This window comes from Parus major, chromosome 28, assembly GCF_001522545.3.
Source record: "Parus major isolate Abel chromosome 28, Parus_major1.1, whole genome shotgun sequence".
NCBI classification, from domain to species: domain Eukaryota; kingdom Metazoa; phylum Chordata; class Aves; order Passeriformes; family Paridae; genus Parus; species Parus major.
The window spans coordinates 2,784,708-2,811,520 of NC_031797.1; the positions used below are offsets into that span (position 1 = coordinate 2,784,708).

General features: G+C 58.5%; 2 protein-coding genes across 2 annotated transcripts in view; both read left to right on the plus strand.

Annotated features, from left to right (window-relative positions):
- The window catches only part of TLE5 (TLE family member 5, transcriptional modulator), a 9,398-nt gene extending 979 nt beyond the window's left edge, over nt 1-8,419 (plus strand). Inside the window, exons 2-7 of the mRNA XM_015651477.1 lie at nt 6-129; nt 1,578-1,641; nt 3,882-3,926; nt 5,168-5,230; nt 6,491-6,565; nt 7,201-8,419. Coding sequence (XP_015506963.1) covers nt 6-129; nt 1,578-1,641; nt 3,882-3,926; nt 5,168-5,230; nt 6,491-6,565; nt 7,201-7,422 — 593 coding nt within the window. The 3' untranslated portion in view covers nt 7,423-8,419. The remainder of the gene's footprint in view (nt 1-5; nt 130-1,577; nt 1,642-3,881; nt 3,927-5,167; nt 5,231-6,490; nt 6,566-7,200) is intronic.
- Nucleotides 8,420-14,125: 5,706 nt separating this feature from the next.
- LOC107215592 (TLE family member 2, transcriptional corepressor) overlaps nt 14,126-26,813 on the plus strand; it is a 14,087-nt gene continuing 1,399 nt past the window's right edge. The window contains exons 1-15 of the mRNA XM_033520156.1: nt 14,126-14,225; nt 14,310-14,407; nt 14,845-14,908; nt 16,058-16,102; nt 17,825-17,887; nt 18,141-18,215; nt 18,733-18,919; nt 20,927-20,943; nt 21,990-22,082; nt 22,363-22,407; nt 23,505-23,645; nt 24,628-24,769; nt 25,171-25,328; nt 25,661-25,737; nt 26,164-26,326. Coding sequence (XP_033376047.1) covers nt 14,202-14,225; nt 14,310-14,407; nt 14,845-14,908; nt 16,058-16,102; nt 17,825-17,887; nt 18,141-18,215; nt 18,733-18,919; nt 20,927-20,943; nt 21,990-22,082; nt 22,363-22,407; nt 23,505-23,645; nt 24,628-24,769; nt 25,171-25,328; nt 25,661-25,737; nt 26,164-26,326 — 1,392 coding nt within the window. The 5' untranslated portion in view covers nt 14,126-14,201. The remainder of the gene's footprint in view (nt 14,226-14,309; nt 14,408-14,844; nt 14,909-16,057; nt 16,103-17,824; nt 17,888-18,140; nt 18,216-18,732; nt 18,920-20,926; nt 20,944-21,989; nt 22,083-22,362; nt 22,408-23,504; nt 23,646-24,627; nt 24,770-25,170; nt 25,329-25,660; nt 25,738-26,163; nt 26,327-26,813) is intronic.

Consider the following 26,813-nt stretch of genomic DNA (forward strand, 5'->3'; position numbering starts at 1 on the left):
CCGGCCCCAGCGCTGTCTCCTGTTGTTCAAGGGCTCCTCTCACCTGCCTCAGCAGCTGAAGTTCACGACCTCCGACTCCTGCGACCGCATCAAGGACGAGTTCCAGCTGCTGCAGGCCCAGTACCACAGGTACGTGCTCCCCCCGGGCCCGGGGCTGTCCCGCAGCCCCGCCGGGCCGGCCGATGCACGGGAATCGCTCAGATTCTTCTGCTTGTTGCTTTGCTCCGGGGTCCGGATGAGAATATGGGGAAGGGGTCCCGGTCGCGTAGCTTGGGACGCCTTTGGCTGGAGGAGGACTTCGGGCACGGCGTTGGTCGTGTCCACATGGGAGCCCAGCGAGGAGAACGCCCATTCCCTTCTCCAGCCAAGGTCTTTCCTCCGAGTGCTGCTCAGCCAGGACTGCACAGACACTTGCCAGGCCTCCTGCCTCTCGCTGGGAGTTTTCCTCAGTTTTTTTCGCTGGCTGCCATTCCTGGACTGCAAATACTGCAGGGAGCACTTAAATACAAAAGCTTCTACTTTTCTGTGTGTGTGGAAATAGTGCTGCTGACCCAAAAGCTGGCTTGAGACAATCTGTTCCTTTGCGTGTGTGTGTGTGTCTGACATAAACATGAAGACCTGTGGTTTAAATTGTCTGGGTGATGCCCTCTGCCACAGCCTGGCACTGGTTTTGGTGTGTGCATCGGTGCCATGTGGCTGCGATGTCCCCCAGCCCAGGCTCTGCCTGCGGGCAAGTTTGTGGTGGTGTCATTCTGGCAGGAGCAGGCAGAAAAACTGCTGGGAAGTGGCCATTTCCAGGTGTCTCTGTGCCTTGGCAGTGCCATCAGGGGAGTAGGGCAGCCCAAGGAACGTTCCTGCTGAAAGGGAAGCTTTCCCCCCACGCCATTCCACCCCCTTGGACTTAATCTGCTCAAGAAGGAGCAGGTTTTGTGTAGGTGAAGCTGTTTCTTGTTTGAAACATAAAACCACAGCACATGCTGGCTGCAGTTGCTCGGCTGGTGAGTTGGAATCTCATAAAACACTGGGAGCAGCGGCACTTTCTCTGAAGGGTGTGAAGAATCTAGGAGAGAGGAAAAATCCTTGCTTCTGGAGGGATGTGCTGCACTTGGGCCTCCCCCCTCGCCCCCCATCCAGAAGTGGGTCTGGCTTTGGTTTTGATGTTGTACTGGAACATCTTTTGAGTGCTGCAGACAGGTTCTGTGCCAGAATCTGTCCCCAGCTGCCAGCGATCTGTTGAGGAAAGGCAAACCCCTCCCTGGGCAGCCAACTCTGCTTCTCCCCAGCATTCTGCTTCCTGTGGAATGAATTTGCCTGAGGGAGGTCAGTGTTCTGCTGGTGGATAGCCTTGTGTCCTTTTCCTTGTGTTTTCTCCAGCTGAGAAATTGGGATCAGGCTCTGTGTGGTCACTGCTGTGCCAGCACAGCCTGTCTGGGCTCTGGCCACCCCTTGAAATCTGGATAGTGATGTCCAAGAATCCAGCCTGACCGGGATGAGACCGTGCAGGAAGCAGCTGCTCTGTGGCGATCAACTCTCTCACCTCCTGTTTGTGGTTTTCTTACTGTTTTCTGGCTTTTCAGCTTGAAGTTGGAATGTGACAAACTAGCCAGCGAGAAATCGGAGATGCAGCGTCACTACGTCATGGTAAGGACCGGCCCGGCAGCCGAGAGCAGAGTGTGTGGGTGGCAACACCAGCAGGTGCTTGTGCCTGGGCTCTGCCTGGCAGGGAGCCCACACCCCACAGAGCTCCAGGGCTCTCAGTGGGGCTGGAATTGTTGTTTTGTTGGTTTTTTTTTTCTGAAAAATCTGGCTGTTTTGTGTTGTCTGCATGCAGGGGGTTGTTGAAATGCACGGTGGCAGGGAGTTTTTTGATGTAGAAAATGGTGCCCAGTGGGTGATGGTTTGATGGGTCCTTGGCCTGGCTCCCTGTGCCCAAAGGAAGTGCCAGCTCTTACACAGCTGAGAAGGTGCTGCAAGGTGCTGGTGTGCAGGGATCTGGGGACTCTGGGAGGGACATGGCCAGTGAGAGACAAACCAGTGCTCTGAGAGGGCACAAAACTGGGAAACCCCACGGGCCAGGTGTGAATTAGAAGCAGAAATCAGCTTCTGTGCAAGGGCTAAACCCTTTGCACCTTCTGGTGACCCCACAGCCTTGCTGAGCCACGGTGCTGAGTGCTGGCACGTGTGTCCCAGCACAGGGTGTGCAAGCCCCAGGGCAGTGCCTGGTATGAGAAATGGTGCCACGTGTGGGCAGCAGGCTTAGCTGTGGCTTTCCAAGGAGAAATCTGCCAGGAAACAGCCATGTTCTGGTGAGCAGGGTGAGGGTTTGCCTGCCAGGTAATGCCTCTAGAGAGCCCTTGTAGCACAGGGGAGGGAAGCCAGGCAGGGCTGTGGTCTCTTCCTTTCCTATCGTGGGGTTAACAGGAGACTGCAATACTGTCCATGAAGATGAGCTGGTTGCTGCTTGCCAGCTGCTGCACCTGCCCTGGAAAGAAGAGATAAGATGTAGAAATTAATAGAGCAGCTCTTCAGAGCAGAGTTAAGACTTTAAAAATCAGAAAAAAGGGAGCTAGCTGGCCCCTTCATCTTTCTTTACTGCCCTTATGGCCAGACTCTGAAACTGTGGGGAGCAAGGTGTGCTTGGGGCTGGGGACAAGGAGAAGAGGTCACAGCTTTCCTGGTGTATTAATGGGCAAGCCTGCCCCGTTCTCACTGGAAAGCAATTGCTTCCTGTGCCTCACAGTCTGCACAGAAACCCTCATCTCCAGCAGTGGCCAAGATACATTTTTTTTCCTCCCCCTTAATGCTGGCAGTCACCAGAATTGATTCAGGTTGCTGTCAGCAGCAGAGGGGAAGGGCTGTTCCTCGTGGCGCAGCGCTGGAGGCTCTGCAGGCGCAGCAGCTCCTGCCTTGTCTGCGTGGCTGAGCCGGAGCTGCTGCCGCTCCCCGTCACGGGGAGCCAAGAGGAGGGTTCCTGCGAATGTGCAAAGCTGCTACAGCTGCTCTGATTTTTGAATAAGTCACAATTGGCAGCTTGGGGGACGGGCTCCTGCTTCCTGCTCGGTCTTCAGAATGCAAAAAAGCCTCGAGAGCCCGCAGCAGGCTGAGATCATTCCGATACCAAGCCGGGCGCTTCATCGCCTTGTGGCGTCGGTACCAGGATGCCAGTGAGCTCCAATTAAATGAGCACAGATGTGGATTGTTCTTTTCCCTTTGGAAGAATCAGGATTGCAGGCTGCAGGAGGAGGTTTCTAAACTCTCAAAACATCAGCCTTATAACAGCTTCTTCCAGGGGTCAGGAATTAGCTGCTTCTGCCAATAGATTGCCTGTAGCTGCCTGTTGCTGCTGTGCAGGGGTTTTCTGGGTGGATTGTTTTTGTGTGTGGATGGGGGAGGTTTCCACATAACTCCTTCCTAAACAGCTGGAGCTGTGTGCAGCTGGATGTGTTACTTGCTAGATGAAGTCCAGTTGTGATCTCTCCCATTTGCTGCTGAAGCAGTTGTGGGCTTTAGGATACTGGCCAGGCAGAGCTCACAGAGCCAGGCTGCCTCTCTCCTGGCTGTGCTTAGGGAAGTCTGGAGCCCTGAGCCTTTTTCCAGGTTTGACACAGCGTCACTCCCTCTCACCTTGGTGCAGATTGTGAAAAAGTGTGTGTGAGGGGAGTCCTGTGGGGCAGGTCTGGAGCAGGGTGGGCAGGGAACACCTGCAGGGAGTCTCTGTGCTTGCCTCCTGCTGTCTTTGTTTCCTGGGGTTTGTCTCTGCTCTCCTGCCTTGCCCAGCCTTTGTAGAAAACCCTGCCAGGAATGCAGCGGTGGTTCCCAGCACTTACCTGGCAGAGACTTGATTTACAGTTTGTTTTGTTCTCTTCTCTCCTGCTCTACAGTACTATGAGATGTCCTACGGGCTGAATATTGAAATGCACAAACAGGTAGGGGGAAAAGCATCTCCAAGTGCTGTCATTCCTGGGGAAAGTGTGTTGTCTACTCTGCATTGCCCTCTGTCACTTCAGTTACATTTCAGGAGCTAGAAATACCATCAGCCTGAAAAATGTCAGAGCTACCTATGAAATGCAGCCTACCCCCCTGCCCAGGGTCACAGTGCTGGCCTGTGAGCTCCCATCCCATGCTCTGGGCACCCTGTGGTTCTCCCCAGGGCTTGAACAGGTATTTGAGCACCAGGAAGGGTCAGGAGCTGTGGCTTGGAGACTCTGTGGCAGCCTGGATAAGTTTGCTCATTACCCTCACTGGTGGTTAAGTTGTTAATTATCCCCAGTGACTAATTACCTGTGGTGTTAACATGAGCCTCCTCTGAGCCTGTCTCTATCTGGCTCCAGCTCCAGTCACAAAGTCGGCTGCATGTCGTGGCTCAGTTTTAAGCCTCTTAGCACAGTTCTGTTCCTCACAAAGGCACTTGGTGCTTCTGATCTCATTGCCCTTGTTGCTAAGCCCATGAGACTGGCTTTCCTGGGAAAACCTGGATCTTGTCAAAGAATCTGAGCCACAAATCCTCAGTGTTGTCCCACGAATGTCTCCCAGCCTCATCTGCTTCCCTGGGGTGCTGTTGAGGGTCCCCTCAGCCGGTTTTGGTGTGTGCCTGTACCCTTTGGTTCTGTATTTCTTTTGACTCCTTTGGAAAGTGATTTGCAAAGGACTGTTAGCTTTACTATTTGCCAGGAGAAAAGCATTTCACACCTCAGAATTTGCTGCTGCTGGTGTGAGGGTGGTGAGGAAGCTGCCCAGCCCCTCTGGGCTCCCCCAGTAACCCCAGTCCAGCAGCTCAGCTGGGGATGGGGAGCCTGAGAGGGCTGAAGAGCCATGTGTATGTCTGTGTCCACATGGCAAATGTAACACATCCCCACCTGAGCAGCAACTTTGCTCTCCAGCTGCTCCCAAATTGTTAAATGAACGTCAGGGAGCTGGAGAGGAAGAGGAATAATGAAACTCGGCTCTTTGCAGTCAGCAGCATCCTGTCATTTAACCATGCAGGGAGGAGCCTGAGGGGGACAAGGTGATCCCCATGGCACCAGGATGCTGCCAGGAGAGTGGGTTTTCTCAGAGCCACTTGGGGTCTCAGGCCTGGCATGGGGAGGGGGAAGGTGGGGCAGCAGATGCTGTGGGTGCTCAGTCCTGAGCTGCCTGACTTTTCCTCTCTATTTCTCCCACCTTTTAGGCTGAAATTGTCAAGAGGCTAAATGGGATTTGTGCACAGGTCCTGCCCTACCTTTCACAAGAGGTGAGTCCCCCAGCTTGGGGGTCTGTTGGCATGGAGGCTGCTGTTCCTCCACAGCCAGTGGAGCAGGGGCAGCTCCCCACCCCTGGGCTGGGAAACCCATGCTTGCTCTCAGCCCCTGCATGGAGACCAGCCCTTCAGGGCAGTGTTGGCTCCTGGAGCATTGTGTGGTGCTGTGGGTGGGTAATGTGCCCCTCCATCCCTTTTGTGGCAGCTGGGGACAAAGCTGGTCCTGTTCTCTCCTGCCTGTGGTCCTGAGCCATCAGCCATGTCTGCAGTGGGAGCTTTGGGTGCTAATCGAGGGAGGACACTTAAAAAAATACCTCCATATGGCTCCTCTTTGAGATCTGGTTCCTCTGCCTCATTAATTAATGCAGCTGATGGGCTCCTCCTACTCCCCTGAGAAATTAATTGGAGGAGGGGGTGCTTGGGGGTTGCTGTTGGAGGCAAGGGGAAGATTAAGCACTTCTAGAACCATATTTTCTGTCTCCCCATGGAGGCTGAGCTCTGAGCATTTTTCCTGGCCCTTTGAGATTTGGAAGCTTCTTGCTTGGGGTCAGTGCTGGGCTTGGGGCACAGGTTCTGTTTTTCCCACCCACCTGTTCTTAGGACGGACAAAGTCGCTTCTGATCAGATCAGAGCTGCCTAATAACTAAGCCCCAGCTAAATCTTTTGCATCTTAATGCAATCCTTAACCCTGTCCTGCTGCCAAAATGAAAAGAAAAATCCTCTTGCTGAAGTGCAGTGGACAGGCCTGGTGTTTCAGGGACCTTGTGTTCTGCAAGGAGCAAGTACAGTTCTCCTTTATTTTTTTTAAAAGTGTATGATAGGTCCATTTTTTTTCTGTGTTTGGAACAGCCAGCTGCTGCTGCTGTTGGTATCCAGGATGTGTCCCAAGGAGCTTTCCAAACCTGGTTTTAGGGCTTGTTTTGTTTCTTAGAGGGTCTGCGTAGGTGAAGGGTGGCAGGATGAGAGAAGCTGCCCACCTTGGAGCCTTCTGGACAAGGATCTCTGGGTGTGTGGAGAGCAGGATGAGGGTGGGAGTGAGAGGGGATCTGCTTAACCCTGTGATGAGGAAGGGGATGAGACAGAGGTGCTTCCTTCCCTGCTCCTTGCTGCCCTGGGCCTGGGGTGAGGCCCTTGTCTCAGGTAACTTGTGTGCAGGCTGTGGGGTAACCAGCCTGGTTGTCTGGACTGGGTCCCTCTTCTGCTTGCCTGTGGCACTAGAAGTGACCCCAAATTCCTCTGTTTTCTCCACACCAGCATCAGCAGCAAGTCTTGGGAGCCATCGAACGGGCTAAGCAGGTCACGGCGCCAGAACTGAACTCCATCATCCGTGTACGTGATGCATGTTTAGTTTGGGTTGGGAGGGGTGGCAGTCCAGGCCCTTGGCCAGGACACAGATTCTTGGTTCTGTGGATTCTTGACTTGGGGACATGAGGGGACCCCTGCTCTGGTGCTGCAGCTGCAGTGGGATGAGGCTGCAAGGCTGGGCTGGCCGTGCTGGCACAGGGCTGGTTCCACCCAGGCTCGCTGTGATGTTTGCAGGGATCCCTGCTCGATCTCAGCAGGGTGCAAGGAGAGGAGCTGTGGTTTTGAGCAGGAACCACAGTAGGCACTCAGCATGAAAACACCATCTGCTCTTGGTCAAAGTTGTGAGGGAGGGCTTTAACTGCAGCCTTGGGACATGGCAGAGCCTGAGGCCAGATGTCCTGTGGGGTAGGGGCTGTGTGTCCTGCTGGGGACACACTCTTGAGTCTTCTCTTGAGGTTATCACAGCAGCAGGGCTCGAGAGCCTCTTTTCCCACCCAGTCCTGAGGCTGCAATGCTCTCAAGCTCCCCGAGGTCCCTGATCTAAGCTTGATCATCGCTGGCACACTCTGGCCAGTCCAGGCCCTTGTTTTGGGGTCTAAGTGCACTCAAAATGACAATACTCCCGTTCTGTCTCTGTGTCTGTGCATCATTCCCTACAGCAGCAGCTTCAAGCTCACCAGCTGTCGCAGCTCCAAGCCCTCGCTCTGCCTCTGACCCCGCTCCCCGTGGGGCTGCAGCCCCCATCGCTCCCCGCTGTCAGCGCCGGCACCGGGCTCCTGTCGCTCTCGGCCCTGGGCTCGCAGGCTCACCTCTCCAAGGAGGACAAGAACGGCCACGACGGGGATGCCCACCAAGATGATGATGGGGAGAAATCGGATTAGAGCGACCGGGGGGCCGGGGGAAGGGGGCTGTCCGGGGGAGGGAGGGGGCGGGTTAGTGCAAAATGCAGTATCTCTCTCTGGTTGCTGTGCAGCAGGGCCGTGGTGACCTGTGCTCGGTGGCAGCTCTCCAGGCCTGTCCCCACGGGCGGGTGGCAGGGCCTGGGGGGTGTCCCCTGCGCCGTCCCCGGCTGCTGCACAGCAATGCAAGCGCCATAGCATTACCCGTGTGGCCAATCGTGCTCTCCCTGTGCCCAGCCTGCCTTCCCTGGCCCTCCTCCCACTCCGTCAGAGCTGAGCCAGAGCCTGGCTTGGGCCGCTCTGGGGCCACTTTGCCCCCTGGCTGTCCCAGCTCCTCGGTGCCACGTGGCCCCTTCCTCCACCTGCTGCTCCCCCCTCGGTATTTAAAGATTGCCCCTTGATCCTAACGGTTCTGCACAACTCCCTGCTAGGATCCCTGGCCCAGAACAATCTCCTCCCTTCCCCAGGCGCTCTTGGTCTCGTCGCATCGCCCTGGCCCCGTGTCGCCCACGCCCCTCCTGCACTAATACCAGGCCGGCGCCTTGCTGTTCTGCATGTACCTGTTCTCAACCAGCTCTGGCTGCCAGGGGCTTCACCCTGGGCTGGAGGGGGAGCCTGTGCCACCTGCTCCTCCTCAGCACAGCATCCAGGGGCCCAGGTGGCTGGGCAGAGGGGGCAGGCAGACCGAGAGCCTTCCCCGGCCTCCCCCTCCCCGTGCCCCTGCCCTGTGTAGAGGATACAGCAGCTTTCTCTGTTCTTATCTCCGTGCGCTAGCGTGTCTTCTTAAAAAACAAAAATGGAAAAAAAAAAAATAATAAATAATAATCTGGTGTTTGTATATAGTTCTTTAGAAAGATCTTGTTTTGCTTTTTGTGTTTAATCACTTGACCTATAATAAGAGGAACTGAAAATGCTGTATCAAGGACGTACAAGCTGTGCCTTTCAAATAAAGAAATAAGAAGGTTGGTTAAAACCATGACTTGCTGCTGTTTTCTTGATGCCTTTGGGATGACTTTAAAATACTTTCCTGTGTCTCCTGTTCCATCAGCTGGGAAGAACAGGGAGCTTTCCTGGTTCACCTGTGCTGTGGGAGGTGTCTGGAGGTACAGCCCTCCTTCCTTCAGGTGCCAGCATATCCCAGATTATTCCTTCCTTGTTGGATGTGCTGCTCTCCCTCTCTGGAGGTTTCTGTGGGAGCCAGGACGAGCAGGGTTAACATTCCCACCTCTGGCTTCTCTCCCACTCCTGTATGGGGCCATCCCCGTGGCCTTTGTGGCTCTGGGACACCCATGCAGAGGTGGGGGATGTGCCACAGCTGAAATCTGCTGCAACCTGGGCCAGGAGGATCCCCAGGCAAAGCCAGAACAAACGAGCTCAAGGTGAAAGTGGTGGGTGGTGAGAAGGGAGCAGTAGGGACTCTCCAGAAGAAAAGCAAGGAGCGAAGTGCCCCCGAGGTCTATCAGCTCTGTGCTGGTTTGGTAACACATGTGGAGGTCCCTGCGGGCTGCCACAGGTCTGCTCTGTGTGTGCATAATTCATTTTTCCTGTGGGCACAGAGGATAAGCTACTTCTGTGGCTCTCAGGCCCCTCTGGAAAATCCGGCCTGCGTTGCCCTGGGGCTGAGATTGCTGTAATGGAATTGGCTCTCGATAATTAGAGCTGTCCTCTGGCTTCAGAGCCTGCTCCACCCTGATAACATCTTCCCCTTGCTATCTCTTAGGCCAGTTGGAGTGGGAAAATTTCCTTCCTCTGGGGAGGAAGCCGTGCTGGGGGAGTCCTCAGCCCAGCACTGAGGTGTGGAGGGGCTGGTGGGTGACAGAGCCTGTGGGCAGCACCAGGGCTTGCCAGTGCTCCCCTGATGTCCTGGTCAGCCTCATCCGGGCTGGGCATGGCTGGGGCACATCCCATCCATCCCATCCAACCCCTGGATCAGCCTGGAGGCTCCCACGGAATGCTGCTGAGCTGACCCCATGGTCCTGCAGCTGCTCTGGGATCTCTGGTGACACCCAGCAGGTCCCTGGTGCAAGGGGCAGCTGCTGAAGCCATCCCTGCCCTGGCAGCTTCCCCAGGGCTTTCACCTCCAGGTCACCGGCTCAGATTCAGCCCTGGGGTAAGGGGGATGTTGCTCCTGATGGATATGCAAGGGAGGAGGATTTAGGAGAAATTGTTCAGGGCTGCTTTCAGGAAGAGAGGTCCCTCTTGTTGGAGCTAATCAGTGGCCTCAGTTTGGTGGGCAAGGGGGTTGGACAAACCACAGGGGGGCTGGGGAGCTGCTCTGAGCTCTGGGGATCTCCTTGCTCCCTGTGGGACACTAACCCTGTTAAAGTACCAAGAGAGAACTTTGGGGCTCTCCAAATCCCCTGCACCTTCCAGCAGATGCTGAACTGAACCTTGTGCTCCACTCCTGCTTCCCGTGCTGTTCCATTCCCAAAGCATTTCTCTGCATTTCCCTGACATCCCACCCTGCTGAGGAGCAGCCTTGCTCCCCGTGCTTCCAGCCTGGCCCTGTTTGCCACTCTCCAAAGTGAATCATTTCTGAGGGCACCTTCCCAGATTTGGGTTCAAATCTTAACTGCATAACAAGATTTGCAAATCTAACCCACACCAACAGCAAAGAAAAGGGTTAAAAATACCTCCCTTGTGACTCTCCCAGTAGCTGCAGACTTGAAGAAACAGCTTCTCTCCTTCCAAACAAGCCTTGTAACCTCTCAGAAGGCAGGAGTCCCTCTTGGGCCCTGCAGAACAGCTCAGCACTTGCAAGGACACAACTGACAAGGGGCCCCCAGAGCTGCTCAGGGGTGATTTGAGGCTGGCTCCTGGCAGAGAAGCTCTTTCTCCTCATGTTCCAGAGGTTGTGGTGCCAGAGTGGGACAGAGACACACATTGATGGTCTGAGAACCAGCTCTGCTGCCCCAGGATCCTCAGGAAGACTCAGCAGAGCCCTGACTCATAAAGGTGGGTAGAGAGAGATCCAGTGCTGCCCACAGAGGCTGTGGTGGACACAGAGGGCAGGGGACAGGGGCAGGACCCATCTGGCAGTGCCCCATGTCCTGACCACCAAGCAGCACAGCATTAACCCAGGCTTGACACGGATTCCTGCTCACAGCTGCCAGGGGTTTGACAAAACTCTGCTGTCACCCATCTCCTTCCACCTGCCTGTCACTGGAGGCTCAGAAACCAGCCTCCTTCCTCCCCCATGCAGTGAGCAGCTGGCAGTTTTTCACTGGATTTCACCTGTTTGGGTCCATTCCCTTCGGATCCCCCAGGCTCTCATTCCCTGTGGGAGTCACAGTCACCTCTGCCACATCCCCCTCAGGCTCCCACCCTCCTCCTTTTCCAGCACAGCTCTGCCTGAAACAGCAGCACAGCCTGCACGCCAGGAATGGTGCTGGAGCAGGGCTTCCTCCCAACTCACCGCTAATGCAGGAACGCTGAGCTCTTCCTGGCTGCAGCCAGCACCAGATAAAAGCTAAAGGAGGCATCAATAATTAAAAACCACTCAGAGCTGGTAAGTGCAAACAGGAGCCAACACACGGATCGAAGGCAGAGAGCAGAGTGTGTCAGCTGCTGGGCTGCTCTGAGGGCTCCCACTCCTCTTTTGCAGTCCCTGGAACACCTGGAGGGGACACATGTCCCCAGGGGCTCTGGGGACACGTGGCTTTGGAGAGTGGACACTGGCACTGGGGGTTTGGGGGTAGGGAGCTGGAGTTTGGTCCTGGAATGTAGCTCAGGGAACTGGGGAACCTTGATTTCCAGTACAGCTTTGGCTTAGATCTCGCTGGTTTGCTGCCAGATCCTTTCCTCAGTTCCCTTTCCCATCTCATGTTCATTCCAGGACTGACTCCAGCCAGGATGAGGTCCCTGTTAGTGCCAGCTGCCCTGGGAAATCCGCATTGTCTGAGGGTGCCAGGAACTACTCTCTGCTGAGTTCATGCCTCCTCATTCGAGTAGGCAAGAGAGCAGCTGAAAATAGGATGGTTTGGTGAGCCACAGGCACTCTTGGTGTCTCTGCAAAACGTGGTGGGCTCTGCCCTTGGCCATCCACTCTGGAGATGTGCTGGACACAGGAGGGAACAACCAGATCCATGGCATGGAGCAGGACAGAGCTGGGGCTGCCCTTCCTCTCCTGTGCTCCCCTGTCCCAGGCTGGCATTCAGGGAAGGAGCTGAAAGGTAAAATCCCCAGGGATAATTCCAGCAGCAGCAACCTCTTTTGTTGGGATCCAGTTTCAAATGGAGCTCCTGGGCGTCCCAAAGCCTGGGTTGATTTCTCTGCTGCTGATAAACAAAGGGCTGCTCAGAGCATTTGCCTCTTGATCCCAGCATGGATTTCAAACTCCCTCATCCTTTGGGGCTCTTCCTGGCCCTGCCACCATCAGGCATGTGGCTGCAGGGGGTGGCTCAGCATCCCGCAGTGGTGACAACCACATCTGGGCTGTGGCTACTGCCCAGAGCAGCAGCAGGACCATCCCCTCTTGCTGCTGGGAGTGCCAAGGGTTAACTGTCGTTTCCTCCCATCCAAACACAAATTAATCTCTGGGCTACAGGCTGTGCTGCTCCAGGGCTCATGTCAATCACTGATGGAGGCTGATCAAGACACGTGTGACACCCATCACTCCGTGCTGCCTGCTCCAGGTTTACCTGTGTCACTCTCCTGAGACAGGGGAGCACAGAGGCTGCCTACAGAAAACTGCAATCTTCAGAAAGGAGTTTTGGAAAATGCTGCAAAACATCTCCTCATTCTCTCCTTCCCTTGAAACACGATCTGAAATGTTTCCAGCCTTCGAAAACACACTTTCCTTAAAAAAAAAAACAAACCACAACTCTTCCCAATACGGCAACACACACACACAAAACCCTTTAAAACTTTATATTTGGATTAAAATATGCAGATATATGTGCAGCTACATGATGCACACACAGAATGCCTGCACAGAAGGGAAGGTTTTGGAGGGTTTGGAGCTGGTGTCCATCACATCAGTGGATCTGCCCAGTGAACACCTGTGGCCAGGGAAAGGAACAGGGGCAAGTGCTGGGGCTGGTTTGGCTCCTTGTTGGGACTGAGAGGGTTTGGGGCCAGCCTGGAGCCCCCAGTCCCCAGGGGGAGGAGAGGAAGGGACAGCAGGGATGTCCATGGAATGGGCAAGAAGAGGGAGAGCCTCCAGTGCCCAGCCCCTCGTCCCTGCCCTGGCCGCTGCCAGCATGCAGCACGTAAATAACACAATGAATAAAAGATTAGGATGAAATGTGAGGCATTAAATATTTAACCTTGTGCCTGCCTGTGCAGTGCCCAGGTACAGCTGGGTCCTGCAATATTTAAAGGTTGTTCCTCACTCGCTTTCACCGCCCCCGAGTGCGGTGACTTCACAGCAGCCGCAGCTGGAGGGGTCGCGGGGGAAGGGACCCTCGGTGGGTTCCCCTCCGGGACGCTGCCCGGCCGCAGCAGCCCCGCGGAGCCCGAGCCCGGCGGCTCCCGGTGCGCCCGAGCCGCGGCCCTCCCGCCTCAGCCGCCGCCGCTCCACCGCCCCACGTTACTTTGAGTGGCAGCTGGCGGCAGCCGCAAGGCCTCGTGGGCCGCGCAGTCTGCCTGCCCAGGCCGCCCGCGGCGGGAGCCCCGCCCGCTCCCGGCGCTGGGCTGGGTCCCGCGGCAGACCCGGGCCGGGCCGCTCCCCGGGCCCGCGGCGGCGGCAGGGACGGGACAGACCGGCCCCGGGCGTCGCCGCCGCGAGGGCGTAGCCAAGGGCTGACTACAACTCCCAGCGTGCCCCGCGGCGCCTCCCCGGGGGCTCTGTCCGCCCACTCGCTCCTCATTGGCCGTTCAGCTCTCTGACGTCACGAGCCCATGTGGGAACCGCGCAGCGCGATTGGCTGGTGCTCCCGCAGCGGCAGCCAATGGCCGGTGCGAGCGCCGCCGCTGCGGGCTGTGGGCCGGTTAAGGTGGAGCGGGCGGAGGGGACGGGATGGGGAAGTCTCACCGGGTCCCGCCTCTCCCGATGGGGCTGCCCCGGGCACGCCAATGGCTGGTCCCGGGGGACCCGGCCCGCTCGGTACCCAGGCCCGACTGTGCACCGGGGCCCGCTGCCCCTGGGGACCCTGGCCCGGCGGGCGCTGTCCGGCTGCACTCGTTTGTGATGTCCGCTCTTCCGGCGGCCGGTGCCGTGTCCGCCCGCAGCGCGGGGGCGGTGGCAGCGCCCGGCGTCGCTCCCCGGGGACCGGGCTGCCCCAGGGACAGGGGAAACACCGGGCGGCGCGCGTGGCGGGGCCCGGGGCGGGGGAAGCGCCCGGTGAGCCCCGAGCCGGGACAGCCGTGCGGGCAGGCGCCTCCCGGGCGGCTCCGTTCGGGACAGGAGCGGCGGCTCAAGGGCCGGCGCCTTCTCTGGGCTCCCCTTGGTCTCCGGCATCGCCGTGCGAGCGCGGGGCCGCCGCGGTCCCGGGGTCGGCGCGGGAGCTCCGGTGCTGCGCTCACGTTGTCCCGAGCCCCGCGGGAAGGCGCCTCCTTAAGCGGGCGCGGGCGGCCGGGGCGCGCGGGGCCGGGCGGCCGCTCCCCCGCACCGGGGCCGCCCCAGCCCCGCCCCGGCCCCGCCGGGGGTCAGCGGAGACCCCGGGACCGCCGCCCGCGCCCCGGCGGAGCCGCTCGGCCAGACCCGGGATCCCCGCTGAGGCGAGGCACCCCCGCGCCCCGGCGGGCGCAGCCCCCGCGGGAGGGGCGGGCAGCAGCGCCCGGGGAGCGGCGGGGCCGGGCCGGGAGCCCGGGCGCTCAGGATGTTCCCGCAGGGACGGCACCCGGTAAGTGCCGCGGGGGCGGCGGGGCCGAGCCGGGCCGGGCCGCGGGAGCGAGCCGCAGCCTCCAGCCGGGCTGTCTCTCCTCAGCCCCCGCTCCAGCCCGGGCAGCCCTTCAAGTTCTCGGTGCTGGAAATCTGCGACCGCATCAAGGAGGAATTCCAGTTCCTGCAGGCGCAGTACCACAGGTGGGGTCAGCGGGCCGGGGCCGGAGGGAGCGCCCGGGGCAGAGCTGTGATGGGACAAGGGAGGCTGGAGCAGGGGGGAAAGTGGGGAAGGAGGAGGTGGAGAGAAGGTACCCGGGGAAGGGGAGAGGGGTTTGGGCTGAGGGACAGAACGAAGACCTCAGTTGGGGCGCCAGGTCTTGAGCGGGGGGTCCAAGGGGAAGATCAGCCGCGTTTCCTCTGGCTGAGCGGGGTGTAGGGACAGGGAGGGGGGACAGAGCTCTGGGTGGGTGCTACAGGTGTGTGCCCAGCACAGCCGTGGGGTGCAGGTGCCCCAGGCTGAGTGTGTGACAGCCTTGCAGCCCCGTGAGCCCGCGGGAGCCGTGCTGAGCTTGCCCCGGCCCCAGGGATGGGGCAGGAGCTGCAGGTCCCTGAGTGGAAGCCCTGGCTCCCCTTTGCAGCCTGAAGCTGGAATGCGAGAAGCTGGTGAGCGAGAAGACGGAGATGCAGAGACATTATGTCATGGTGAGCTGACCCTCCCGCGTCCCCCTGGCTCCCCTGAAGGGCTGTCCCCTCTCAGACATGTCTGGGTGCCGGGGCTCCCCTCAGCCTGCCCTGCCCAGTGCTGACCTTGGCGCTGGGGAGATGTCAGGGACGAAAGAGTTAATCACCATTTCAGCTCTTTTGCTGCTGTCTCGCTGCTCAGCGCTGCTTGAGCCTGGGAATCCTGCCATAGGTTTTGTCTCTTTTTTTGGGGGAGTGTTGTTTTGGTTTGTTGGGTTTTTTTACCTTTTCCTATCTGGCCTTGTAAGAGAGCTCCCCACTCCTCTGTCTCTGTCTCCCAAGGGGTGGGTATTTAAGAACTGATTCTCCAAGGCTCGTGGTTTGGGTGGAAGGGGAAGGAGCAGAGCAGGAGCCCTCCAGTGTTGCCAATGAGGGGTTAACAGGCCCCAGGGCAGACTGAGCTGGGCACCAGCCAGGAGCAGGGGAGCTACTGGGAGGAAGGAAAGAGGACAGGGGCAGCAGAGCAGTTCCTTCTCCTTCAGCATCTGACCTTACTGGCCCCTCTGGGGAAAGGGGAACCCATTTTGCATCCAAGAGGCAAAAAGATGTGAACTTGGGCAAGCCTCATCCCAGGGGTGAATACAGCCCTGTCTGTGAGGTGTTGATATTGCAGGGCATGTTCCTCTCACCCATCAGCTGGGATCCCTCCCCGCATCCTGGAGGCTCAGGGATTTCCAGAAGTGGATTGCTGCCTTTGGAATAGACTTTGCTGGAGGAAAGCAGCTCCTCTGGTCCCCTCTTCTCCCCAGGTGTGAGGGATTGGGGTCAGCACCCCTGGCAGAGTCACTGGTGGCTGCTGAAGGGTGTGACCTGTTGTCATCTTTGCTCTGCACAGGCTGAGTGGGTGGGCAGCTGTGCCAGGGTGTGAAAACAGGTTCCAAGCAGGGTGGCACAAGCCAGGCCAGGATCTGGGGGGCAGCAGGACTGGCTTGCCCTGGCATAAACCAGTGCAGAAACTGCAGGTGTTAACTGCTCCCTACCTTGTCCCAGGCTCCTGGCACAGCATCCCAGCCATTCCTCGTGGGCTGGAGCCAGCCAAACCCCAGGCTGGGGCTGGGCCAGTTGCTCTGAATAGCTCCTAACCAGGCTGTGTTGTGGTTTTCCTCTCAGTACTACGAGATGTCCTACGGCCTGAACATTGAAATGCACAAGCAGGTAAGTGCAGTGGGGGCCGGGCCAGCAGCAGGGGAGGGTGAGGAAGAGGTTGAGGTTGGAGACTTCGTTGGAAAATGATCTTCCTTGAGCCCGTGTAGCTTGCAAAGGGATCCAGCAGTTGTCAGGATGTGTTATTGAGTTCCCCATCCCAAAGAGGAGCTGCTCAGAGCCCTGCTGTGAGCCCTGGTGCCTCCCTGCAGTGCTTCCCTGGGGCCCCACTTGAAGGAGGGATATGGAGGAAACAGCAGGAGCTAGAGCCCAGAGGCAAATGGATTGTCTTTCTTTTCTTTTTTTCTTAATCCCCTTTTCCTTTCCCAAAGCCAGAGGAGTGTTTTCACCCTTCCCTGGTTCCCCTTTTGTTCCAGCGTTAATTTGCTTTCCTTCTTCAGATTTATCAATCTAGTCATCATGGGCTCTCTGCCAGGGAAATTAGTTTGGACCAATGCCTGACAAAGTGGCAAGTCAACTGCCATATCCCTCCAGCTGGCTCAGCCCCTCCGAGTTTGCTCCTTTTGTTAGCAGGGAGCGTGGTGGAGACCACGAGCACATTCCTGCCACCCTTTCATGCTCCAAAATCCAGTGGGGCTGGGAGCCAGGGGTGGCCCAAGCCTGGTGGGGCCGGGGACTGCCCACGGGGTGATGGCCAAGTGGTTGAGAAGTGGGAGCCCGGGCAGGAGAGGGGGTCTCTGGCTCTGTGGGCATGGTGGCAGTGGCTGAGGGAGCAGCTGGGACCCGCAGGTGAGCACAGGGTGCTGGTGGGTGTGGGGCACAGCTGGGAAATGTTCCCTTTGTTCTCCCTTGGCTCCGAGCCTGGTTTGACCTCCGCAACACCGGTGGGGATTGTCAGAAACCTGAGCTGATAAAACCCTTCCGAGCAGCCAGGCCCGGGGTGGATTTACAGCAGGGGGGGAATCCAGTTTTCCCCAGGAGATGTGGGTTTTCTCCTGGAGAGGCTGGGCTGGAGGGCTCAGCCCCTTTCCTCGGAAGCGCCGCTTGCCCTGGTGGGAACGCTGTGGGTTTGTCTGCAACCACAGAGCCTCTCTCAGAGGATGCACCGGGTTTTCTGCATTCCCTCGTGGGCAGGGGCAGGTCTGGGGGTGCCTCTAAAGGAGCAGGGGGAGCTCAGGGCTCGATGGGGATGGGAACGGAGCCCCTGCTCCGGGTCAGGGCGGGTACAACCAGCAGAGCCTTGCGGGATTTGCTGGTGCGATGCCAAGAGAGCTGAATCTGTGCAATCCTGCTTGGTCTGCCCTGCTTTGAGTTGGATGTTTGGGAAGGGAAGGCACAGGCAGGGCCCGCTGCCAGTGCCTGTGGCTCGGCTCCCGTCCATCCCTGCCCGCTGGCCACGGCAGCCCGCAAAGCCGGGATGGGTTTGGGCTGAGCAAAGCCAGCTGGGCTGCGAAAGGACTGACAGCTTGGAGCTCGCCTTGGCCTGGGGCCACGGAGGGATTTAGCCGTGGGTTCCCTCCCATGTGCCTGGCAGCCTAAGGGGGTCCAGCAGCCCTGGGCAGAGCCCTCCCTTGGCAGCAGCTCGGGAAATCCCAGCAGGGATGCAGAGGCAGCAGGAGAATTTCCGCCAAGAGGGCGTGGGTGGGAGGGTTGAACTCCTCCGCCAAGGCTGAGTGTTTGTTTGCAGGATGCTTGGCTGCAGGAGGGGGACAGGATGGGGCTCGGAGCCCTCCATCTCTGCTGATACCTGCTGATACCTGCTTCCTCTTTCAGGCAGAGATTGTCAAGAGACTGAGTGCCATTTGTGCCCAGATTATTCCTTTCCTGACGCAGGAGGTAAGGAGGAGGTAGGGGGTGTGCATCAGATCGCTCTGGCTTCTTGGGAAGGGGCAAATCAAAGTCCAGCCTGAACAACGGGAGGTTTTGGGGAAGAAAACCTTCCTGGCTGGGCTGGGAGAAGGGGCTGGGAGAAGGGGCTGGGAGAAGGGGCTGGGAGAAGGGGCTGGGAGAAGGGGCTGTGCAGCGTGGAGCCAAGTGCTCCTTCCAGCCAGGAGCACGGTGTGACCTCCCCCCTGCTCTTCCTCCCCAGCACCAGCAGCAGGTCCTGCAGGCAGTGGAACGGGCCAAGCAGGTGACCATGGGGGAGCTGAACAGCATCGTCGGGGTGAGCTGTGCTGCCTGGCTGCCGGCAAAGACTCTTTCCTGCCCGGGGGTTCGGGCCCTGCAGCGATGGGGGAAGTCGGGGTTTTGACTGTTTTGATGCACCCGTTGTGGTGAAGGGATTTGCCACGGTGTCCTGGAGGCTCTGGGTGCCCTCTGGGATGTCCCCTGAGCAGGACAGAGCAGGACAGAGCCATGGCCTGGGCTGTGCCGTGTGTTGGGGTCCTGTCTGCAGCAGGGTGGGACTTGCGGGTGGAGGGGGCATAGGAGAAAAACAAAGTGCAGAGAGAGAGAGAGAGAGAGAGAATAGAAGAGGCTGTGCTGAGCCTGCTGAAGCCTCAGAGCCCGGGGAAGGGGCAGGGGGTGTGACCCAGCCTGTGCAGCCCCCACAGCTCCGCCGGCCCCTCCTCGTCTCATCCCATCGCGCTTCGCATCGCAGCCCGCGGGGAGGGGAGCGGAGGGCCGGGCATGGCTGCGGCTGCCTCCTCCACATCCAGGACCATTTGCTCTTTCTCTTTCAGCAGCAGCAGCTTCAGCACCTCTCCCACCACGCATCCCCCCTCCCGCTGACACCCCACCCCTCCAGCATGCAGCCCTCTAGCCTGAGTGGGGCCAGCGGCACCGCGGGGCTCCTGGCCCTCTCGGGGGCACTGATGGCACAGCTGGCCACCAAGGAGGACAGAGTGGCCCAGGATGGGGAGAACAGAGGTAAGGGGAAGAAGCACAGCTGGGTTAACCCTCTAAAGGCTGGCTGTGTCAGTGCAGCGCCCAGGGATCCTCTGCCTCTTTCCTGAGGCTCCTCCATCCCTGGGGATGGCAAATCCAGCTCATGAAATGCCTGCAGCCCCAGGAGGCTGGCTCTGATTCTCACCCGGGAGCTGCTGCTCTGCAGTGATGCTGTGTGTGCAGCCCTGGCTCTGGGCAAGTGTTTGTGCACACACACACAGGTCTCCCTGCTCCCCTGGGTGTTTCCAGGGTCCCCCCTCCATGAGGCCACCACAAAGAAAATCCTCTCTTTTTACACCACGTTTAACACCAAGTAAAGATCTGATGTTTAAAGATGAGACTTTTAGGGAAAATACTGGTAGAAACTGTGACAGCCACAGGCCTGGGGCAAGGAATTTAGAAAGCAGAGCCTCATTGAGTGTGTTGTGCCGTGTAAATTACACTAATTCCTAGTCCATATGGGTGCCTCCTCCTGTCAGGATCACCGAGTGCCTTACAAACATCATCAATATTTAATCATTATTAAATCAGTGCTCTGAATGCTACTGGCAGGCCTGGGCCAAATGATGCTGCCCAGCTTTGCTCGTGGCCTGTTGCTGCTGAAGGGCTGCACAAAGAAGCTGCTCTGAGCTCAAATCACCTTTTCAGAGCACAGGCATCGAGTGGTTGTGCTGAGAGGAGGCTGGGACAAGGAGAGAGGCCCTGGCCAGCTCTGTGGGCTAGAAACAGGCAGCCAAATTTAGCAGGAGTGATGTTTCCCTGCAGACTCCCCTGGGGAAGGTGCTGACTGAAATGCACTTGGGTCAGGACCCAAGAGCAGCAGCAAAGCCGGGCACGGGGTGGGGTTTGCTGCAGGTTCTCATGCTCTGGTTTGGCTTGTAAGATTTCGAGGTGGTGAAAAGAGCAGCAGGAGACTGTCGGTGGCAGCTCTGCCCCCCCTGCACACACAGCTGTCTGCAGTTCAAATCCTGTCCGTGTTTCTTTAAGGATGGCTTCCACAAAGGAGGAAAACAAAGTCCAGAGAGAGAATAAAAGCAGGCTGGGCTGTGCTGAGCCTGCTTAACCCTCAGAGCCCGGGCAGCCCGTGCCTCCAGCCAGAACTTCTCTCAGCCTGGGTGTCTGGCTGTGCTGAGGGCCATTCCTTATTTTTAAAGGGGGAAAAAAAAAAAAAGGTTGAAATGCTCCATCTGTCTGGGGTTAATTCTCTGTGCTCTGCCACAGTTAGCCAGAGCTGGTGTGAGTCAAGCTGAGCCAGGGGTGCAGGGCTGGTGGCAGGCATCTGGTCCCACTCCAGACCACGGCCTTGGAGCAGCGCCTGCAAGAATTCCTCAGCTTCCCATCCCTGCCTGCCTCTTTTTGCCAGCAGGGACCTGGACTCGTTCTCTCCAAGTGCTGGTGGATCTTTAGGAGCACAAATCAGCCAGGGAAGGTTGCTGAACCCCAGCCCAAAACCCTGTGCTTGGATTTGCAGTAAATGCTTGGCACTTCTTCCCCAGGCTCGGGGAAGTGGAGCTGCTTTGCTGTGCATGTTTAAAAGCCTCAGAGTTTCCAAGCAGGGCTTCTAGGCATGGCTTCCTAAGGAAATAGGATGGGTGTGATTCAGGGGATCTCAGCTGGCCGAACAGCTCATCCCCTCCTGGTGGCTTTGGACCTGTTGTCATGTCTAGGGAAGAGATTCCAAAGCTGGGATCATTTATTGGAAGGAGGTGGGTGGATAGAGATTCCCCTTCTTCCCTGAGGAACACCAAGGTGCTGACCTCCCATTAGACACCTCAGGTGGGCAAAGTGGGAAATCAGGTGTGATTTTTTTGTTTGTTTTTTTGTTTTCTAAACCTGTGTCCTGCTGTTCCCTGCCTTGCCCTGCTGTGCCCCTCTCTCCTTCCTGCCTGGGTATGTGGGGCACAGACTTGGTATTAACAACCTCTTCCTGTCCTCCCCTCTGCTCTGACATGGAACTGGGATGCTCTCCCTGCTGCTGCCTGGCTCCAGAACACACCCCAAGCCGGGTAAGTTGTGACAGGCAAGTGGCCTCAGCTGGCCCTGGTGGCATCTCCAGTGTGCTCCAAGCTGGGCACTGGCTCCTGGGAAGGGATGGGGCTGCTGGGTGAGCTCTGCTGGCCTGGGTGGGCTGTGTTTGCATCAGGGTTTTGTAACTGAAGGTTCTGGGCCACCTCAATTCAGTCTTTGCTGATGCAAGGAGCTAAAGATCAAGGGCTGCTCCCAAAATAACCAGCTCTGTCCTTTTCAAGGAGTTTCCAGTTTAGGAATCATTCTGAACAGGTCTCAGAGCTCTCAGCCCCTCTGCAGTCCTTGGCTGCCCCCTCCCTTTTAGCATCCCCCAGTCCCAGAGCTGTGACTCCTTTCCCAGGCTCCACAGTAGCTCTGCAGAATCCATGCTACAAGCAGGGGAAGGAAGGGTTAATAATCTCCGTTGGGGAACCGTGGGCATTGATCTTGGGCTTGCAAGGTGGGAGAGGAGGGAACAGAGGAGGTGTCTGTGGTGCCAGGACTGCCCAGGCACCTCCTGCAGAGATGGCCTGGGGACAGGGATGGCCCTTTCTGCTCCCTGGGTCTGTGCCAGAGCTGCTGATGTGACGCTGCTGGGAGCAATCAGCTGCAGGGAGCCCTGGCACGGGACATCTCCATCACTGTGGCTGCAGCAGCACGGGTGTGGGGACACCAGGGGATGTGTGACACCCCTGCACTGCCAGCAGCACCCGGGGGAACAGGGCTCTTCTTCCTGCTTGGCCCCATTCTGCTCCCCAGCCCTCATGGCAGGGTTGAGGTGAAGTAAACACCTCAAAAGCAGTGGGGATTTTCTGCTCCACCCTGGCTCGTTGTCTCTGCAGGGGTGGACCTCTCTCTGGTGGTGCTGGGGATGTTCCTCACTTGGCTCTGGGGTTTGGGGGTTTGGGGTCACTCCCACCAGCCAGGGAGATGCTTTGCCAGGATGGAGGTGGTTGTGGAGCAGGGCTTGGCTCCACTGGGAGGTGAGGACTGGCTGGCTGCCCTCACAGTGGCTCACACACCTTCCTCTCCCTCTCTGCCTCAGAGCATTTCTTCTTCCCCTCCCGAGAGCCTGCAGGACGAGGAGCGGACGGGGCTGAAGCGCAAGCGGGAGGAGAAGGAGCTGCCTGGGCATTCTGTGAGTGCACCAAGGGCTGGGGCTGGGCTGGGGAGCCCTGTGCCTGCCCTGCTGGAGGGGGTTGGTGTCCTGTGAGCAAGAACAAGCCAAATGAGCAGCCCCTGGGAGCCCCCTCAGCCCGAGGTGTGGGTTGCTGCCAGCAGAACATGGTTGGTGTTGGTCCATGGGTACAGGAGAACATGGGTCCCTCTGCTGTCTGGGGTCCTGGGGCAGAACACAGAGCCTGGTCCAGCATCTCCCTGTCCTGACTGAGCCTTTCTGGATTTCTCCCTCCTTGCAGGACAGCGATGGGGACAAGAGTGACTACAACCTGGTGGTGGACGAGGTAAGCCCTTCCAGCCTGGCAAGGTGTATCCTGCTCAAGCTGAAGTTGTTAGTTTTAGGAGTCTGGTTCCCCAGCTTTGGGGTTCTTCAGGCTCCAGCTCATTGCTGCTGGGCAGCAGTGGCCATCCAGGACACGTGCCAGCCCCGCTCCAGTGCGTTGTGCCAGCCAAGACTGATTCCACTCCCACTGCTCTGGGAAGGCTGTGCCAGCTCAGCTTTGCCAGCCACAGGCTTGGCTCTGCTTCACAATCCCCTTTCAGCCCCTCTGCTGCAGCATCCCATATGGGGAGGCTGATAAGCTGGGATGAGAGCTCCATGGAGCTGGGCTTGCTGCTGGCAGCTCCTGTGGGTGGAGGTGGCAGGAGGTGGCAGGAGGCTCACAGCATACCCTGGCCCTGCCAGCCCCAGGCCCCCATGTCCTGCCCTGCCTGGCCCTCGAGCAGCCTCAACTTTAACTCAGTGCAGGGAATTCACTGAATCTTGTGCTGGAACTGCCACGTGCTTCTGGTACAGCCTTTCCTGACTGAGGCACACGTGACAGAGCTTGGTCCCAGCCACCACTATTCTCAGTAAAGATGTTTTTGGGGACATACTTGTTCCTTTCCTAGAAGACAAAGGGAAGAGAAAGACATGAGGTCTTTTTTACTTGTGCCACTTTCATTAGAAAATACAAGCCCTGAAAGGAAGATCAGCAGGAATTTCTGCAGAAAATGACACTTATGAAAGCTACTCATTGTGGTGATAAAAAGTCACAGACCTGGTTGAGTGGTTATAGGAGTGCAAGAGCTGAGGGGTGGCCTTGCCTCTGAAATGGCAGCCCTGTCTCAGCTCCTCATGTGTGCTGATCCCCATTCCCTCGTGAAGGCAGCCATGGCCACCAGTGTCCTCTGAACCTGCTGTCACCTCTCATTTTGTTCAAAGAGAAAAATCGAGGCCGTTTCTCATCCAGGGGAGCAGAACGGAGCCCTCTGAGCGGATGCTCCTCATTTGGGCTGAGGGGACCGATGGTGGTCCTGGGTTGGCTCCTCAGGGTCCCTGCCATCCCTGCCCTCCTACACAGAGAGGTTCCTGCTTCCCACAGAGCTGTTGTCCCCCCAGGACCCTCCCTCGGAGGCCGGCAGCCCTGGCCACTCGCCCGGCCCCTGCCCGGCTGCACCGCGCCGGGAGCTGCCCGAGAGCCCCGCGTCCATCGGCTCCAGCGGGAGCGCTGCACCCCTCCAGCCCAAGGAGCAGAACCCGGTAAGGAGCCCCTGGGCTGGGGCTGGGATGTGGGGCCAGAGCACAGCCCTGAATTTCTCTCTCTGGCCAGTCTGCCAAAGGGGCACAAAAATGCAGGTGGTTTGTACCCACTGCCACTCCCCCTCCCTGGGGCAGAGGTCTGTGCCCTTGGGGTAGGGTAAGTGCTGCTGAGCAGAGGACAGGCTCTGCAGTGTTCTCCACCTGCCTGCCTGCAGGATTCCCCAGAGCTGCTCATAGCAATTGATTTTTCCTTCTTTTTCTTTTTTTTTTTTCTTTTTTTCCTGGTTGTTTTTTTTTCCCTCCTCCTTCCTTGCCAAGCACCAGTCCAGTGCTCAGATTGAAACATCAGCATGTGAGAAGGGGGAAGGGATGTTTGTGCCACTCCTTGGCCTCCCAGCCACCGCAGGGACCAAGTGATACGTCCCCCCATCTGGGGTCAGGAGCCAGCTGGGGGCTGCGGGCGGCAGCGAGCAGCAGCTCCCCGGCACAATCGGATTAGAGCAGACAAAGCGCCCTGAGCAATCTGCCAGCACAGCACGTAGCTTTTCTCTGTTATTAATTTTTTTTTCTCTTTTTTTTTTTTTTTTTTCCTCCTCCTTTGCTGGTGTCGACAAAATCCCCAGACAGAAAAAGCAGAAGAAATAGGAGAGGCGAGGAATGAAATAGCTGTGGGGATCGGAGAGGCCGGTTCATCCTCCTGGTCTCAGCCTGGGGATGGGGGAGCTCCCCCCATGCAGCAGGAGTTTTGCTTGGGGGAGCAGCAGATGTGTCTGTGCTGGTGGGCACTGCAGGGTTGGGGCAGTTTGGGGTGACCCAAAGCAAAGGAGAGGAGATGGGATCAGGCTCTGGATGGCCAGTCCCTGCCCAGCTCCATTCAGGAGCTCCTTCCACCCTGCAGGGTGTGGAGGCTGCTGGCCCAGCTGTGGTGCTGGGGAGGGCTGGCCCCACTGCTGAAGCTGCTTTTCTTTCCTCTGCTGCACAGACCGACTCTGTGGCCAGCGCTCCCACCTCCAAGCCCTCCTCTTCCTCGCCACCCCGTGACTCCCTCACGCCTGGCCCCGGGCCCAGCTCGGCTGTCCCGCTCCGGCCACCCCCGGCCAAGGCCCCCAGCACCGACACCGTCAGTGAGTGTCCAGGGCCAGCACGGGGTCTGCTGTGCTGTGACAGCGCTGTGGGACAGGGATGGAGGGAGGCAGGACCCTGTCTGCCACCAGCAGAGCTGGCAGGGCTCCATAAAATCAGACTTATGAACCACAGCCGACAGCAGCACCTCTGCCATTGCCACATGCCTGACTGCCTGGTGGGCTTGGACCTGCCCAGGGTGGTGGTCGGGGTAAGGCAAGGGTTTACTCTGCTTGTCTCTGACGAGTTGCCATTTCCGTGGGGCTGATGAAGCTGGGTGCTTCAGGGCTTGGCTGTGGGGCTGGAGGGGGTGGCTGTGCAGTCACCAGGTGCCCCTGTCCCCCGGGTGACGCTCGCTCGCGCCCGTGGGCCAGGGCCAAGACGCGGGTCTCTCCTCGTGCAGCTCTCCGCAGCCCCCTGAGCTCCTCCAGCCCCTACACATCCTCCCTGGGGATGCCCCACGCCGCCCTCAGCGGGGAGCTCCCGGCCCCCGGCCTCTACATGGGCATCCACCTCTCACCCCAGGTCAGCAGCGCGGTGCTCTACGGCCGTTCCCCCATGGTAAGTCACCGAGGGAGAGGCTGGGTGTGCTGCCTGTCCCTGGGCAACATCTGGGGCTTGAGCTGGGGGGTGCGGCCATAGGAAGGGCTCCCTTCCAGAGGTGGCTGGGTTGTGAGGCTGCTGGAGGCTGCAGCACGCTCAGAGAAGCCTCTGCTGGTTCCACTGGTGTAACAGTGTCTGGGGGAACCCATTCTGGCCTCTGTCACTGCTGTGAGGACACAGGGAGCTTGCTTAGAGCCAGGCTGGCCTGGTCCCAGGGTGTGCAGGGAAAGGCCTGAGCCAAGCTTTGGTGTCCTCTGCTCTGCTCCTCATGTGCCCTTTGCTTTGTGCAGGTGGCGTTTGAGTCACACCCTCACCTGAGGGCTTCTGCCCTCTCCTCTTCGCTCTCCACCATCGCTGGAGGGAAGCCGTAAGTGGCTGCACGTGGGGCTGCAGGGAGGGAGGGGACGAGGGGCTGAGCCAGCTGCAGGGAACATCTCCCTGCCAAAGGCTCACCCAGGGCAGGGCAGGGTGAGGGGGAGCCGCTCTCCAATCCCGAGTCCAGCACAGCAATTTCATTCCTGGCAGCTGGCAGTCAAAAGGAGCTGGGTAATTAAACTGCTCATTAGCCAGAGCACAACGGGCACCTTCCACCTTGGCTTGAGCGTGGCTAACACAGAGGTCACCTCCTGCCCTCGGGCATCACACAGGGGTTGTTCAGCTCCCTTTTAGTGTCTACTCCTTCCATGTCCTGACTCCAAACCGTGCTGCCTGTGTCGGACCCGCTGGGACCCGCGCGATTCTGCCGTTCCACGCAGGATTCTGCTCTGGTTCTCACTGCTCTGCTCCCTTCCAGTGCCTACTCCTTCCACGTCAGCGCCGACGGGCAGATGCAGCCGGTGCCTTTCCCCCCCGACGCCCTCATCGGCTCCGGCATCCCCCGGCACGCGCGGCAGCTGCACACCCTGAGCCACGGCGAGGTGGTCTGTGCCGTCACCATCAGCAACTCCACACGACACGTCTACACCGGGGGCAAGGGCTGTGTCAAGGTGTGGGACGTGGGGCAGCCGGGCACCAAGACGGCCGTGGCTCAGCTGGACTGCCTGGTGAGGAGGAGGAGGAGGAGGAGGAGGAGAAGAAAAGCCTTTGGGCTGGGGCTGGGAAGTGAAATGTGCCCCTGTTCCGGTGGAGGGGACAGAGGGGCCTTTCCCATCTGCAGTGAGAGAAGGAGATGTGTCTCCTGCAAGCCCCTGTGTGCTCATCATCTCCTTCTTGCCTTGCCCTGTTGCCTGGGACCCCCGTTCAGAACCGTGACAACTACATCCGTTCCTGCAAGCTGCTCCCCGACGGCCGCAGCCTGATCGTGGGGGGGGAGGCCAGCACCCTGTCCATCTGGGACCTGGCAGCCCCCACACCCCGCATCAAGGCTGAGCTCACCTCCTCTGCCCCCGCCTGCTACGCCCTGGCCATCAGCCCTGATGCCAAAGTCTGCTTCTCCTGCTGCAG